The 16,006-nt window shown below is 37.1% G+C and overlaps 1 protein-coding gene across 15 annotated transcripts in view; it reads right to left on the bottom strand.

The window, feature by feature from the left end:
* The window catches only part of ZDHHC13 (zinc finger DHHC-type palmitoyltransferase 13), a 62,215-nt gene that overhangs the window by 35,790 nt on the left and 10,419 nt on the right, over positions 1–16,006 (bottom strand). For 13 of the 15 annotated variants that reach the window (XR_007156323.1, XR_007156330.1, XR_007156329.1 and 10 more), the window contains exons 2-8: positions 12,476–12,621; positions 9,209–9,331; positions 7,684–7,761; positions 5,651–5,795; positions 4,163–4,227; positions 2,597–2,759; positions 2,205–2,330 (exon numbers count right to left, since the gene is read on the bottom strand). Coding sequence is in view for 3 of the 15 variants with exons in the window: in XM_047878276.1 (XP_047734232.1) it covers positions 2,205–2,330; positions 2,597–2,759; positions 4,163–4,227; positions 5,651–5,795; positions 7,684–7,761; positions 9,209–9,331; positions 12,476–12,621 (846 nt within the window). In the remaining 12 variants the exon portion in view is untranslated. The remainder of the gene's footprint in view (positions 1–2,204; positions 2,331–2,596; positions 2,760–4,162; positions 4,228–5,650; positions 5,796–7,683; positions 7,762–9,208; positions 9,332–12,475; positions 12,622–16,006) is intronic. The other 2 variants (XM_047878278.1, XM_047878279.1) reach the window with 2 other exon arrangements.

Raw genomic sequence — 16,006 nt, 5'->3', positions numbered from 1 at the left:
AGGTAATCAAATTTAGATTTTTTTTAAAGGTAGTAAACTTAGAATCTATGAGCAACATAATCTCAGAACAGAAATAAGAATTAAATATGTATTTCAAATTTTTTCTTTCTTTTTAATTTGAGAAAGAGAGAGAGAGAGAAAGAGAGAGCACACAAGTGGGGAAGAAGGGCAAAGGGAGAGAGAGAATCCCAAGCAGGATCCATGCCCACTGCAGAGCCCAACACAGGGCTTGATCCCATGACCCTGGGATCATGACCTGAGCTGAAATGAAGAGTCAGACGCTCAACCAACTGAGCCACCCAGCAGCCCCTGGATCTCAAAGTTCAATCCCAGATATAACACTCATAAATGAGCCACACTATTTACTCACTCAATAAATATTCCATTGTACACTATATGCTGGACCACTGTTTTAAGCACTTGGGACACATCATGAATTTAAGGTTTTTCTCTCATGGAGCTTAAATTCTAGCAGAAGATGACAGCCAAATGTATTAAGTGGTTTAATAGCATATAAACAGCTGGATCACACAGGGCCTCGTAAGTCACTGAAAAGGACTTGGGCTTTTATTCTAGGAGAAAGGGGGAGACATCACAGGATTCTGAGCAGATGAATGACAGGATCTGACCTACATTTTAAAAGATTCATCAGTGGACGCCTGGGTGGCTCAGTCAGTTGAGCATCCAACTTCAGTTCAGGCCATGATCTCACAGTTTACACTGCATCGGGGCCTCTGCTGTCAGCACAGAGCCCACTTCAGATCCTCTCTCTCCCTCTCTCTCTGCCCCTTCCCCTGCCTCAAAAATAAGTTAAAAAAAAAAAAAAGATTCACCTGGCTGCTCAGCTGGGAATGGACTAGAGGTGAGTGGGAGCAGGGGGATGACAGACAACTGCAGTAAGCCGCAGGAAGGACACTGGCGGCTGGACCAAAATGCCGTTGGTGGAACAGTGAGAAGAGGTCAGATGCTGGATATATACTGAGGGCAGAATTAGCCAATGTGTTTTCCTAATGGACTGGATACATGGCATGACAGAGAAAAGACAAAAATGACTGAAGACTGGAGTTGCCACCTACTGAGAAGGGACAGGCTGTAGATGGAGTGGTTGGGGCGGGGTGGGAAAAAGATCCGGAGTTCAGTTTTGGATATGTATATTGGAGATATCTATAAGACATTGAACTGGATAAATCAAGTAGGTAATTCGATATAGGAGTCTGGAAAGATCTGGACTGAAGATAACTTTGGGAGCTGTCAATACACACACGGCATTTAACGCCATGGAGGTGCATGAGATCACCAAGGGAATGAATGGATAAAAAAAGAGGTCCAAGAACAAAATCTTGGGTCACCCTACCAATAAGGGTAGGGGAGAAGCAGAGGAGCTGGCAAAGGATACTGAGGAGTAGCAGTTACTTCTTCCTCTCTCCCTCTACACGCCTGAATGCAAAATAGATGCAGTATTCATAATGAACCTCTGCAGAGAAATCTGGGCTCTGTGAATTTAGAATCGTTCTGAGAGTATAATTACTAATCATCATTAGAAAAGATGATGCCATCTTTCATATCTGAAAACATTAAAAACAGAATCAGTTCAACACCCCATTTTAACAATTTGAATTATGACTAATACGACACTACTAGGGCTAGATTTTTATGAGAATAAGCTGAACTTCTTAACTTTCCCCATCAGTTTAACTGTTAAGTTCAGGAAGACATCACTCAGAAGAACTGCCAAGTTGAACAAAGCATAAAACTGGGGGTCATCTCTTGAAATTCTAGATGTTTTCATTTTGTGAAGTCTGCTAACTCCTCATGATTCTAACAAAACATTGAATGCTACTGTTTGCCCTTTGAAAAAGATTTTCAGTAAAAACAAATTTTCCTCTTGCTACTCTAAGAATTTAAACCATCTGTTTCAATTCATTCATTAAGTAAATGTGGAAGTCTGCTATGATATTCGCAAGATAACATGTAGCTTTAGAGCCATCTAGCTGAGGACCAATAGTAAATTGCCAATGAAAGTGCCACACTTCCAACTCTGGGCTATGGGACACATGGGGCAGATGTGACCAGTGGATATAATGCAGCCCTAAGCCAACTCCCTGGTTTCATCCTGGTTTCCCCCCTGATTTGCCTTAAAAACAGAAAGACAAATGAATAAAACGGTTCTTACGGCCCACAGAACAGGACCCATATGAAAATACCTCGCATTTCTGCAGCCACCTCCAGAGTCTGAACTTTTTGTTAGCTCTCATTTTGGCTTCTGTTTTTAGCATGTGAATAATGAGCCTATTTTTGTTTTGTAGAGCCATATCAAGAGGTGTTTCGCCCTTAAAAAAAAAAAAAAAAAGAGAGAGAGAGAGAGAGAGAGAGAAAGTTCAATTATATTTTTGATAGAGTATGGGTGTTAAACATTGTACAAGAAATCAGCAGAATCATAGACTCAGTGTATTCATTCTGGAAGTAGTCAGTTACTGTCGTTGGTTATTTATCTTGTGGTAATTGAAAAATATGTGTATAGCTTATGTTTATGTTGATGTACTAATTTTCTAACTGAATATATAATAAACTAAAGGAGATAAATACCTGGTCATACCTTAACATTTCGGATGTCCAGGCTAGAACCGGCTTCCAAAAGTTTATCTACAGCATTAACATTTCCCGCTGCAACTGCCCAGTGGAGTGGAGTGTTTTGGTGTATTTTATCAACCACACTGAGAGAAGGATTAAACTTTAAAAGAAATCCAGTTGGTTCTGGCCTGTCTCAAAACAATAAAATACCAAGGAGTATTAGAGAGATGAATGATTTGAAAGGTAAATGCAAATAATGAATCTTTTAAGCTAACATATAAATTAACCACTCAGTTAAGTATTCTGAAGATCGAGAAACTTCTTTGTGCAGAGTCCTATTCCAGGGGCTAATAGGAGAGATGCACCTCCAAAAAAAGACATCTATTATGTGATAGTCGGCAATACAAATACGATAATGTCAACATCAATATGCTGGAATAACTGCTTTTGTTTTTCAAACTTTTACTTTCATGTAGTTATTGTAGTGCTTACCTTTTTTTTTTTTTTTTATTCTGAATTTAACTTGGGCCAATGCTATGTTATTTATCTAATTAAAAACTAAATGTACACAGCACTATATTTGAGGAGATAAACCAAAAGCTGACTTCCATGCTTCCTTTAACCAATTATTAAATAAAGCAGGCATAAATAATGTCCTAAAACATTCATTTATCTTAGAAACCTATGGACTAAAAGGCAGAGTTCAATAAAATATTTTTACTTTACCATAAATACCTTCGCTTCCTTCATGACTACTCAAGAGATTCTTTTAATAAAGCAGTATTCTATTTTATTTATTCTATCAACATCTTTAAACACTATTATCTGACCTCAGAGTTGTCAGCGAAAAAGACAAAATGCTTTTTAACAAAATTCAACCCTCAGCCCCAGCACTCCATGATCAAAAGGAAATGGCATCACAACTACCTTGGATCCTAGGAGAGAAATCCTAAGTAAAAGTAGAATCAGAAATTAAGCACAACACAAATTCATAAAGGCAAAACTGTAGCAAGTATTTGAACAGAAGAATACCAGAAGTTAGACTACATGGTGGTCATTAATCATATGTGTTTATAAACAAACAGAAAAACTTAAACATGTAAGTACCTGATAGAAACATATAAACAGACCATATTCATATTCATAGATATTCAAAATCTGCTATTTTCAGAGCAGTCAACAATGTCAGAGAACCTTAAAACATACTGTTGTCTGGAAAGATTTTATCATCTCGATTTCAAACTTTGAGAACATTTAAACCTGTAGTCATTTTTTTAAAAAATGCAAACTGAGAAATATAAGCCATGTTTCACAGCATATGCTATAAAATCTCTACCTGCTCTATAAGGAAATTTTTTTCTTATTAGCAGTTTTCAAATTGTTCCCCAAAGCTATCAGAAGAGAAATTTCATTTCAGTGGTGCTTTTCTAGCTGTAACTACATTAAACGTTCACACCACAGTCACAGGGTAGAAAATCTTCAGAATGTAGTATCATCTCAACATAGACTAGGCTACTTAAAATTATACACACAGAAAAGAAATTGTTAGAACCAAGAATCAGAAAAAGGCAAGTCAGTTAGACTTACTTACCCAAGGACTTTGTGAGCTGATAACATGAGAGGTGTCTGCCCATTTAAATCTGTCATATTCACACTCTGTTCGAAAAGAAGAGTCAATCAGCCTAACTGTAAACACAGTCAAAATTCTCTCTTTAATAGAATTATCTCTTTAATAGAAGTATCTCTTTAATACATTCAACATCACCATTGCTTTTACAAGAAGCGTTCTGATATCATTTGAACAAAACAGTGTTCTGCTTCTCACCCAAAGGGTGAAAATCCATTGATTTCTACAAAATACTCATAAAGGAAAAATCTGAATATACGCTTCTAAGTGTTGCACGATGTGAATGGAAGAAAGCGAAGGGAAAGAGGAAAATGCTGACAATCACCATCAGATATAAGAGACCTTAGGAGTCATCTAGTTTAGACCTTACCTGACACAGTAATTCAAATTATCATGTCTTACACAAAGCCACCCAGTCTCCATGTAAACACTTCCAGTGACAATGAAACCTCTACCTTTTCTGAGGCGACTCATTGTAATTTTGGACTTATGTGTCAAAGACTAAAACATGAAAAGTTCTTTTCTATTTTTTATAATATGGGGGTGGGGGTGGGGAAGGAAACCATATCTCCATAAGGATATGCTCCTTTTAATAAAATGGGCCCGTGTTTGAGGTGCACAATAATGGTTCTAACCAAGTCAAGGAAAGAGTTTCAGTTACCGAAGTGTCTCTTGGGCCTTGGAGGAATACGACTTGGGAAAGAGCCCAAGGAGAAGCAAACAGGGCTCCTCCTCAAACGTCTTCCCAAAATGAGACCCAGGAGGTTATAATTATTCTACTTCAGTGGGCTAAGTCTGAGAGAAAGTGCTTATTTAAAAGGAACACAATCATTCCAACAGCATTTGTGCAAACATGTTTCCACGCCTGCTATAGGCGAGTCTGCTGATACAGAAACCACTCTGCTACCAGAAAGCATATCCCAGGCAAGTATGGCTGACAGGGAGACTCCCACTGCCAATACCCTATAATTTAACCTGTGCCATAAATGGATGCCTCTTAAGGCAAGTCATTTTTCATGGAATTACTTTAGAGAACAATAAGAAGCACACATTCAAATTGGTCTCCTATTTGCACTCAAATAATGAAAGCAAATGATGGGTTCATTTAGTGATCTGACTACCATTTCTACATTCAACCAGAAGAAAAATACAGGCTTTTGAAGTCATGTTTTTGAAAAACTCTGCAAATTACTGGGATCATAAGAAAATCTATTATAGGCTTACAAGTTTCAAAAACATCTATTACATGTTACTGAGCTAAATGACCTGTCCTTTTTGCTCCAATGAAACTGGAAAAGCAGCATTCAATACCTAGACTTACTGGGGCTAATATTTGAATATTTGATACCCATAACATATACTCTAAAACTGAGGGCAGACCTACTACTAATCATCCTCTCAATCTCTTCAGATTCACAGCAGCTGGAGTATAAGATATGTTTCTAAACATACCTGTCCTTTTGAGATGAGATATGCTATAATAGGCATGTGTTGAAATAATACTGCCAGGTGGATGCTGCTGAATCCCTCCCCATCGATGAGAGTGGGGTCGGCTCCATACTGGAGTAATAATATGACCATAGGCAAATGTCCTTGTCTGCAAATAGAGAGTAAAAATTACACCGTTTTCTACAGCATGCAGTAAAAGAAAAAATTTCAGGAAGAAACTGGTATCCCTAAGACATGAGAGATTTGGGGGGCACCTGGGTGGCTCAGTCGGTTAAGACCTCAGTTCAGGTCATGAGCTCGTGGTTCGTGGGTTCGAGCCCCACGTCGGGCTCTGTGCTGACAGCTCGGAGCCTGGAGCCTGCTTCAGATTCTGTGTCTCCCTGTCTGTCTGCCCCTCCCCTGCTTATTCATATTCTCTCTCTCGCTCTCTCTCTTTCAAAAATAATATTAAAAAAAAACAAAAACAACTTTACAACATGAGAGATTTTGGTTCGATACAAAGAGTATTTCCGAACAGACTTTCAAAACACTGGAGACTGTCCAAATGTATTTCACTTTGACACTCCAAACTTAGGGCTATCTGGACAGTCCTTCTTGAATGCAGGTAATACACTTAATAACCTTCCAATCTATTATCAAACCTTGTGTTGCTATAACGTATAAATAATACATGTATAATAATAATTATTATACATGACTAATGCTAAAAATAAAAACTTAAAAAAAATTTTTTAACGTTTATTTATTTTTGAGAGAGACAGAGTGCGAGCAGGGGAGGGACAGAGAGAGAGGGAAACACAGAATCCGAAGCAGGCTGCAGGCTCCGAGCTGTCAGCACAGAGCCCAACTCAGGGCTCCAACTCACAAACCATGAGATCACGACCTGAGCCAAAGTCAGAGGCTTAACTGACTGAACCACCCAGGTGCCCCTGAAAATGAAAACTTCAAAACCACGTACACTTCACTGTTGTTATTTTAAAACCAAGAAATAATCATGAGAATTGAGGTATAACATTCAGATTGCAGGTATATACTATGATAATATTATTCTTAGGAACTACAGACTTCTACATTTGAATATGGCTCATTTTCCATGTAAAGCATTGCACCCCACTTGCTCAAAAGGGATGAGTTGGTTAACCTTAGATTCTTCAAAATTCTGGGCAGTGGGAAAAAGATTCCACTCCTGTCTTAAATAAACAAGTACTCATTTTAGTTCTAGGTTCACGTCAACCCCACCAACCAGAGACTGGAATTAAAATGACAGATGAAGAGGAGCATCTGGTTGGCTCAGCTGGTTAAGCACTAGACTCTCGACTTCAGCTCAGGTAATGATCTTGGGGTTTTTGAGTTCGGGCCCGGCATGGGGCTTGGAACTGTAAGCACCAATTCCATCTCTCCCTCTGCCCCTCCCCCAATCTCTCTCTCACAAAATAAATAAAACTTTAAAAAGAAATGACAGATGAAGAAACTGTTAAGTATCAAGACAGGCACATATTAATTTCAGCTTCAAATGGCCAATATATTCCAGAGAAAAACACTAAGTAAGTTTACAGTTCACTGACTTATCACTTTATCCATGTGATCAGCTATAAAAGATACTTATTTTGATTATAAGAAAGTATAATACACATATTTCAGTTTTAGCATCATAGTGGGACCCTAAATTAAACAAAAAAAATATACTGTCCCAAAACTATAATTTTCTTTTTTTAATGAAAGGGAAAAAAGGGAAAGAAAGCCTTTCTTACGGCCCACAACAGCAGTTTCCCAATATGATAGTTACTAGGCACATTGGCTATTTAAATTCAAATTAGTTAAAATTAAATAAAATTAAAAATTCATTTCCTTAGTTGCATTAGCCACATTTCACATTTCCTATGTGGCTAGTAGCCACAATACTCGATGGCACAAAATAGAACATTTCCATCGTCACAGAAAGTTCTGCCAGAAAGTGCTAGTCTACAAGATTCAGAAAATGAACTTAAGTCACCGTGACTCTGAACAGCAATTTCAGTGTTTCAAGAAATCTTTACCTGATGGCCCAGTGAAGAGGTGTCGAATTTAAATCTCCACCCAACTGATCTACTACAGCACCTTTTGAAATATAAAACCTATTAAAAGCAGACATAAATGAAAATAAGATTTAAAACTTAAAATACATACTGAGAAAGAAAACATCAATTTTTCTTAGTAATAAATATACGACAACAGAAATTATAATAATAACCCTCCCCCGGAACACTCAGACCTACAGAAGTCTGAGATTCACACAAAGGCATCAAACAGATCCCTGGTGAAATAGTCTTAGCATATCAGTAATTACTCCTGCTGTCATAAGCTTTCCATCATAACTTACATACCAAACGCATGATAGCTACTCTCACCATATATTCTAATTACCCAGCACTCTTAAAATGGTTTATACTCAAAACACTTAGGATCACACAGATATTCTCCTTAACCCACAAGAAGAAAGGTGGAATAATGTCACTTGTAAAATTACTATGTGGAACTGAATTCTAAAAGTAAGTAGTAAAAACTTAATTCAAAATCCTTTCAGAAAAGTTAGATATTCTGAGTATTTGGCTTCCTATTTTGGGGTCGCAGAGGTGATACACTGTATCAAGTGAACCTATAAGATGAAGAGACTTATCTTCTTCTGTGGTTTCCAGGAAGTGGTCTCATGCTAAAGTTGTACTTCATATATCATATTATCTAAATAATATACTAGTTTACTTCCACAGAAAAGGTGTTTGCCTGTGACTATAAAGTGTGGTTTTTTAAGTGTATTTTAAACTTTAGTACATTTTTATTTTCTTAAATCCCAAGGATTTTAAATATATATAATACAAAATACATACACATTCACATACACACATTTAATTTACATGCTAAGGTATAAAATAAAGAAACAAACAAAACCCACACAATGGGGAAGTAGTGCTCTATGAAGGGGAAATATTTCATATAATCCAAACATGTCTACCTAAAAATGTATTCCATATTTAATCTAAAAAATGGTTAAATCATTCTCCTACCCATCCATACCTCCTGGGATTTTAACAAAGTAAAATATTTCCACGTTTCTTCTAAACTAGACGAAACTTTCTGTTCTATCCTGAGACAGTTTATGTTACGTTTTTCCTTTTCAAAAAATGTTCAGGGCACCTGGCTGGCTCAGTCAGTAAAGCATGCAACTCTTGATCTTGGGGTTGTGAGTTCAAGCCCCACGTGGGGCCTAGAGGCTACTTAGAAAAGAAAAAAACAAAAACAACAGTATTCCATTTCATTGCCTGAACTTTATCTTTACAATGGGTCCCATGGCTTTATCTTTAATTTTCCTTTTTGGGCCAGTGAGAGTCCTGAACTAGATGGTCAATAAACCCCTTTTCAACACGATAATAACCGATGCATGCAGCACAAAATTTCAGGTATTCATTCACAATAAAAGATCATAGATGGTACAGCATTCATACTTGTACTGAAAGAAAAAGACAACTGAAAAGAGGTCTAGAATAAAAAATACATACTTAATAACACACACACAGCCCATCTTACTTTACAAGATCCAGCCTGTTGTTAATAGCAGCCCAATGAAGAAGCGACACATTTTCTTTGTCTGGTTGCCTGACATCATATCCTGCTTCTACCAACTCTTTACAACGTTCAAAAATCCCGTACCTGAAATAAGAGGGGGGAAAAAAAAGGTAGAATGATACCATTAAAATAATTTCAAATACCAAAACTTATCCCGTTTACCATGTCTTTATCTAATCTCTCAGCCAACACAGATACAATAATTAACAAGGATAAAAATACAGAGGATGTATTCTTAAGCCAAACAATAAAAGTAAACTTTATTTACTAACTGATCAGACAGATACACGTGGAGTTGAACTTGATTTTCTTAACTAAACTTCAACATTCACATTTGCCCTCCCTCAATAAATTTCATTTTATCATTTCCTATATGCCAGGAATGTATGATGCTCGTCCCTAACTACAATCCTATCCCTGAATGAGAGAGACAGACTAACAGCAAACTTGGAATGGGATAAATTCGACAATACGATGTGGGCGTGGTGTAATTATAGCAAAGAAAGGAATGATTAGCCCTTCCTGAAGGAGATAAAGCATGATATATAAGCTGTTTTATAGGCTGAAGGAAGGGCATTTCAGGCAGAGAAAAGAGCATGTATAAAAACCAGAGACGTGAAACTGCATGGATGTTCAGAGAAATATAAGCAATTTAGCACAGCAGAAACATAAAAGCATAAAAAAAGGGAGTGGCAAGAGATCAGGCTAAAAGAGGCAGGCAAAGGCTGCATGGGCCTCTATGCCATGCTATGCAGCTTCAGACTTGACAGTTCGAAGGGAAGCTGCTGAAGATTTTAAAAAGGAAATCATACCCACTCTGAGTTCTAAGAAAGATCCCATTTGTGGTGGTATGGAGGCTAATCAGAAGAGCGTGACTCTTGTACATAAAAATAGGTGGGAGGTAATGAGAACCTGAACTAAGAGAGGCAATAAGAATGGAAAAGGAGGAATGGACTTGAGGGATATTTAAGATGGTTATTTAAGTGACTATCAGAATAAAAAATATCTTTTGAATACTACAAAAATTTTTTAAACCATTCATTAGCTTTATTTCTTTCTAATAGAAACTATTAAGTCCCCAACAGACCATTTAGCACTTTCTTTGAGACTTATTTCTTATGTGTTTTTTTTTTTTTTTTAAGTTTATTTGAGAGAAAGAGCACACATGCGTGCGCACGAGTTGGGAAGGAGCAGAAAGAGAGGGAGAAGGAGAGAATCCCAAGCAGGCTCCATATTGTCAGCACAGAGCCCGACGTGGGGCTCAAACCTACGAACTGTGTGAGATCACGACTTGAGCCGAAATCAAGTCGGATGCTTAACTGACTGAGCCACCCAGGTGCCCCGATACTTATTTCTATTTAGAGGGAGCCAACTGTTTCAACAGGCCCTCAAGGGTGAAAATCACAATGTTAAATTAAATAAAATATACCTCACCAAAATGTGTGTGCTGATCAGGCTGTCTTTATGGTACTTTTTAAAAGGCAGAGATACTTGTTGACAATGCTAAGTGAAAATAGTAATAAGAGAGTGAACTGTTAATAAAGATACGTATATTTATATTCTCCATGTTTTAAATGTCAGCTTTAACATTTTACTGAAAAAGAAATACTCACTTTATGTAAGAAATACAGTAAGAGTACACATTAATTAGGATTTTGGTGATTTAGAGAACATACATATCCTAGCTCTCTTTGCCTTTTCCAAACACCACCTAATGATATTCCCACAACCACTTAAGGAGGTCTAAGACCTAAAGTAAATTTTAGGAAAGATATAAAACGTGAGTTTTTACTGGAATTCTCTGTGAACATAGCCTAATTTCTTTTATTTATCATAACAGAGCTCTACTGGCAGCAGAGAAACATTTAAATGCTTCTATGCTAATTAAAGCAAATAATTACCTTAAGAACACTCTTACCTTCACATCAATATAATAATACAAGTAATGTCAAAAAAGACTCACCTAAAGTAGCAGTTCCAAGGGCTTTTCGAGTTCATATGCATTAGTAATTAGAATACTCAAATAATTATTGATTTCTTTTTTTAACATTTATTTATTTTTGAGAGACAGAGCACAAGCAGGGGAGGGGCAGAGAGAGGGAGAAGACACAGAATCCGAAGCAGGTTCCAGGCTCTGAGCTGTCAGCACAGAACCCGACGTGGGGCAAACTTACGAACTGCAAGATCATGACCTGAGCTGAAGTCAGACGCTTAACCAACTGAGCTACCCAGGCACCACAAGTTGATTACTTTTTAACATAAATAATAGATTAGTTTTTGTTAAGGCCTAACAGACTAATCAGTCACCAAACATCTTTGCTTTTGAGAGAAATTATATCAAGTTAGTGTGGTAACATTAGTTCCTTACATGCTGATTAGAAGCTCTGATGGGCAGATTTACATTTGATCACTAAGAAAATGATTCCTAATTAATGTAATCTAAAAGACAAAATATTTTGAAACATGTTCAATGGCAAGAGGTGGGGTGGATGTTAATAACCAGTGAGATCCATGAGGGGGAAAATGTTAGAAATGATTTAATACAAATACCCACATATGGAGATCTCAAGGGGAAACTTTCAAAACACACTTTCATTTACAGTGCAAGCAAATAACCCACTATATGTTTCAAGTGGCCAGAATACCTATTTCTATGTTACTGACATTTTTCCAGGGCACCCAGTACAATGGGTACATAGAAAGTATTTGAGGGGCGCCTGGGCAGTTCAGTTGATTAAGCATCCAACTCTTGATTTCGGCTCAGGTCATGATCTCCAGCTTCGTGAGATCAAGTCCCGCATCAGGGTCTGCGCTGACAGTGCGGAGACTGCTTGGGACTCTCTTTCCCCCGCTCCTCCTGCTGCGCTCGCTCTCTCTCTCAACATAAATAAACATTTAAAAAAAAGAAAGAAAGTACTTGATAAATAATCGTTTAAAATATCCATTAAGTGTCCGAGCTGATATTTTTCTATCCCGTTGACTTACTTAGGTTGTAGCACATTTTTAAAAACTCCAATTTGTTTCAAACTCAGAGTCTAGTTTTACTGTCATTTATAATCATTAATTCACTCAACGAACATTTATTTGGCAGCAAACACAAGAAGTATGCAAAAGCACTGGGGTGCAAGGATGAAAATGACGTGCTTTCGCTCCTACACAAACTGTACAAACATTAATACGATTCCACAGAACGCAGAAATGATCAGATGAAGTACTGGGGAGACTTACTGAGTAGCTTTTACAATGTCACAGTTACTAGAGTCCTCTATAAGAGGAAGAGCTTCTCTCGCCTTGGCAAGTTCTTTGCTTTCATATGCACAGACTCCATGTCGACCAAATCCTGGAGGGTGGGGGCCGTGGCTGTGATTCCTGCACTGAAGCATAAGAGAAATGTGACAAAGCATAGGAGGAGAATTAATGTCACATTCAATTACATAATGAACCAGCTGCTACTATCAACAGTGTATCTATATTATCAAATTAGAATTACTTTGAGTCTTCCAGGTATATCCTAGGGAAGATTTTCATCTTAATCCTATTCACTGAGTGAGATGATCATCAGAAAATTCCCCATTATAGATTTTGTCATTAAACAAAAGTCATCTACAAAGGCACCAATGGACCTTCTGACCTGTAGTAGCTGGAGAGTTACAGCTACTGACATAGTAGGAAGGTCACCAGCTCTCTGCTTTGGGGAGTTGTAGCAAACACCCTAAGGACACACCCGAACCTCCCAATAAAACAAGTTCTTGAATAGGTATAACTGGAGTCTCAGGAGAGGAGGAGAAAATATTTTTAAATATTTGACTAAATACCCCAAAGCCTTCCAAATTTGGTGAAATTATAAACTCACAACTCTAAAAGCTCAACAAACCCAAGAAGGATAAACCTCAAAACTGTACGCAAAGCGGGGATCCTGGGTGGCTCAGTCGGTTAAGTGGCCGACTTCGGCTCAGGTCAAGATCTCATGGCCTGTGAGTTCGAGCCCCACGTCGGGCTCTGTGCTGTCAGTGCAGAGCCTGGAGCCTGCATGGGATTCTGTGTCTCCCTCTATCTCTGTCCCTCCCCCACGCATGCTCTATCTCTCAAAAAATGAATAACCACAAAAAAAAAACTATACACAAAGGTATATCATAATCAAATCACCAAAAACCAATGTTAAAGAGATAATCTCCAGGGCAGCCTAAGGATAAAAGATACATTGTGTTAACAAAATCAAAGATACAAATAAATTCAGACCTCTTATCAGTAAGTGCAAGCCAGAACGCAAACACAACAGTTTTCAAGAGTTGAATGAAAGAATTACAAACCTGAAGCAACAGCAAAAATATTCTTCAAAAATGGGGGTGAAATACATACTTTTTCAGACAAACAAAAGATGAGAAAATTGCCAGCAAACTTATATTCCAAGAAATGATAAAGGAAGTTCTTCAGGCTTAAATGAAAATAATACCAGATGGCAATCTGAATCAATACAAAAGAACAGAATGCCAGACCACATGGGTAAATATGTATAATTATGTGGGTAAACATAACAGATTTTTTCTCATTTTTTAATTTCTTGATGATAGTAGAGAAACGGAAGTATCCTTATAAGTATACTTCTAAAAGATGTTATACTGGTTATAAGAGATACTATAGTAGTATTTGCAGGTAGGTAGTGATAACTTCAAGCATATAATGCTAACCCAAGAGCAACCTTTAAATGAAGAGGTCTAAGTAATAAGCCAAGAGCAGAGATAAAATAAAATATATAAAAGATACCAAATAAATATTTTTAAAAAGGCAAGAAAAGTAGAAAAAAATGAATACAGAACCAGAGAGGAAAAACATACAAGATGATATTTTTATACCTAACCACCATATTGATAATCATGTTAAGTGCAAATGGTCATAAGTAAATAAATAAATAAATGACAGAGATTGTTAGATTGGATTTTAAGACAAACAAAAATACTACAACTATAAGCTGTCTACAAGAAATCCACTTTAAATATAAAAATATACACAGGTTAAAAGCAGAACAACAGAAAAAGACATGCTATGCAGAAACATTAAGCGTAAGGAAGGTAGCTGCTACATTTATATAAGACAAAGTAGACATTAGCACAAGAAATATTACCAGAGATAAGGAGGACATTTCATAATATTAAAGAAAGAAGTCAATTCATCAAGAAGACATAACAATCCTAAATGTGTGCGCACCTATAAAAAACTTTAAAGTTCATGAAGCAAAAACTGATGGAACTGGAAAAAAATAGAAATTTTCACAATTACATTTGGATATTTCAACACTTCTTTCGATAACTATGAAGGAGTAAACAGAAAATTCTGTTGGATAGAGAAAAGGATAGAGAAGACTTAACACTATCCACCGACTTGATCCAATACATTTTCATAAAGCTCAACCCAACAACAGTAGAACAGATTTTTTTTTCAAGTGCACACAGAATACCAAGACAGACAATATAAAACATGTCTCAACAAAGTCAAAAGGACTGAACGCATACAGAGTATGTTCTCTCACTACAACAGAATTAAAGTAGAAATCAATAACCAAAGGGTATGTGGAAAATTCTCAAATATTTGGAAACTGAACAACACATTTCTAAATAACCTATAGGTCACAGAAGAAAACAAAGAATAAGTGGAAAATATTTTGAACTGAATGGAAAAGAAACCATAGCAAAATACGTGGCATGCAGCCTAAGCAGTGTTCAGAGTGAATTTTTAGCTTTAAAGGCCAAACAGGCAAAAAGAGTCTAAAATAAATCATCTAAGTTTTCACCTTAAGAATCTGGAGACAGAAAATTAAACTCAAAGTAGACAGAATGAAGAAAACAGTAAAGGCAGAAGAAACCCATACAATATGGAAAACAATGCAGAAAATCACTGAAAAAAACTCATTCTTTGGAAGGAATAAATTAATAAAAATTAATAAACCTCTAGTCAAATGGATCAAGAAAAAAGAAGATGTCAATGACAAACAGGCTTAAAAAGGAGACATCAATACAAGATTCTACGAACGTTAAAAGGGTAATAAAGCAGGGCTCAGTTGGTTAAGCGCTCAACTTCGGCTCAGGTCACGATCTCAGTTTGTGAGTTTGAGCCCCGTGTCCAGCTCTGTGCTGACAACGTGGAGCTTGGAGCCTGCTTCGAATTCTGTGCCTCTCTCTGCCCCTTCCCCCATTCACATTCTCTCTCTCTCTCTCTCTCTCTCTCTCTCTCTCTCAAAAATAAGTACACATTAAAAAAAATTAAAAAGGGAGTGAGGCAATACTGAGAACATCTTTATGTCAATAAATTCAACAACTTAGATGGAATGCAAATACCTCAAAAGACACAAGTTATCAAAATGGGCTTAAAAAGAAATGAGTAGCACTCTAGCTATTAAAGAAATTGAATTCATAATTTTAAAACTTCCCATTAGGGGTGCCTGGGTAGCTCAGTTGGTTGAGCATCCAACTCTTGATTTCGACTCAGGTCATGACCCGGAGTCACAGGATCGAGTCCCTTATCGGACTCGACCCTGAGCATAGACCCTGCTTAAGATTCTCTCTCTCCCTCTCTCTCTCTCTCCTTCTGCCTCTCTTACTCACTTGTGTGCACAGACACACATGCTCTCTCTCGCTCCCTAAAAAATCAATCAATCAATCTTCCCATTCAAAAAAAAAAAAAAAAATTACCAACCCCAGGTCTATATAACTTTTAACTGATGAACTCTATCAAAATACTTAAGGAAGAAATGATACCAACTCC

The sequence above is a fragment of the Prionailurus viverrinus genome, chromosome D1, assembly GCF_022837055.1.
Source record: "Prionailurus viverrinus isolate Anna chromosome D1, UM_Priviv_1.0, whole genome shotgun sequence".
NCBI lineage: Eukaryota > Metazoa > Chordata > Mammalia > Carnivora > Felidae > Prionailurus > Prionailurus viverrinus.
The sequence above is the reverse complement of the archived record's forward strand: the minus strand, read 5'-3'. Positions and strand labels throughout refer to the sequence as shown.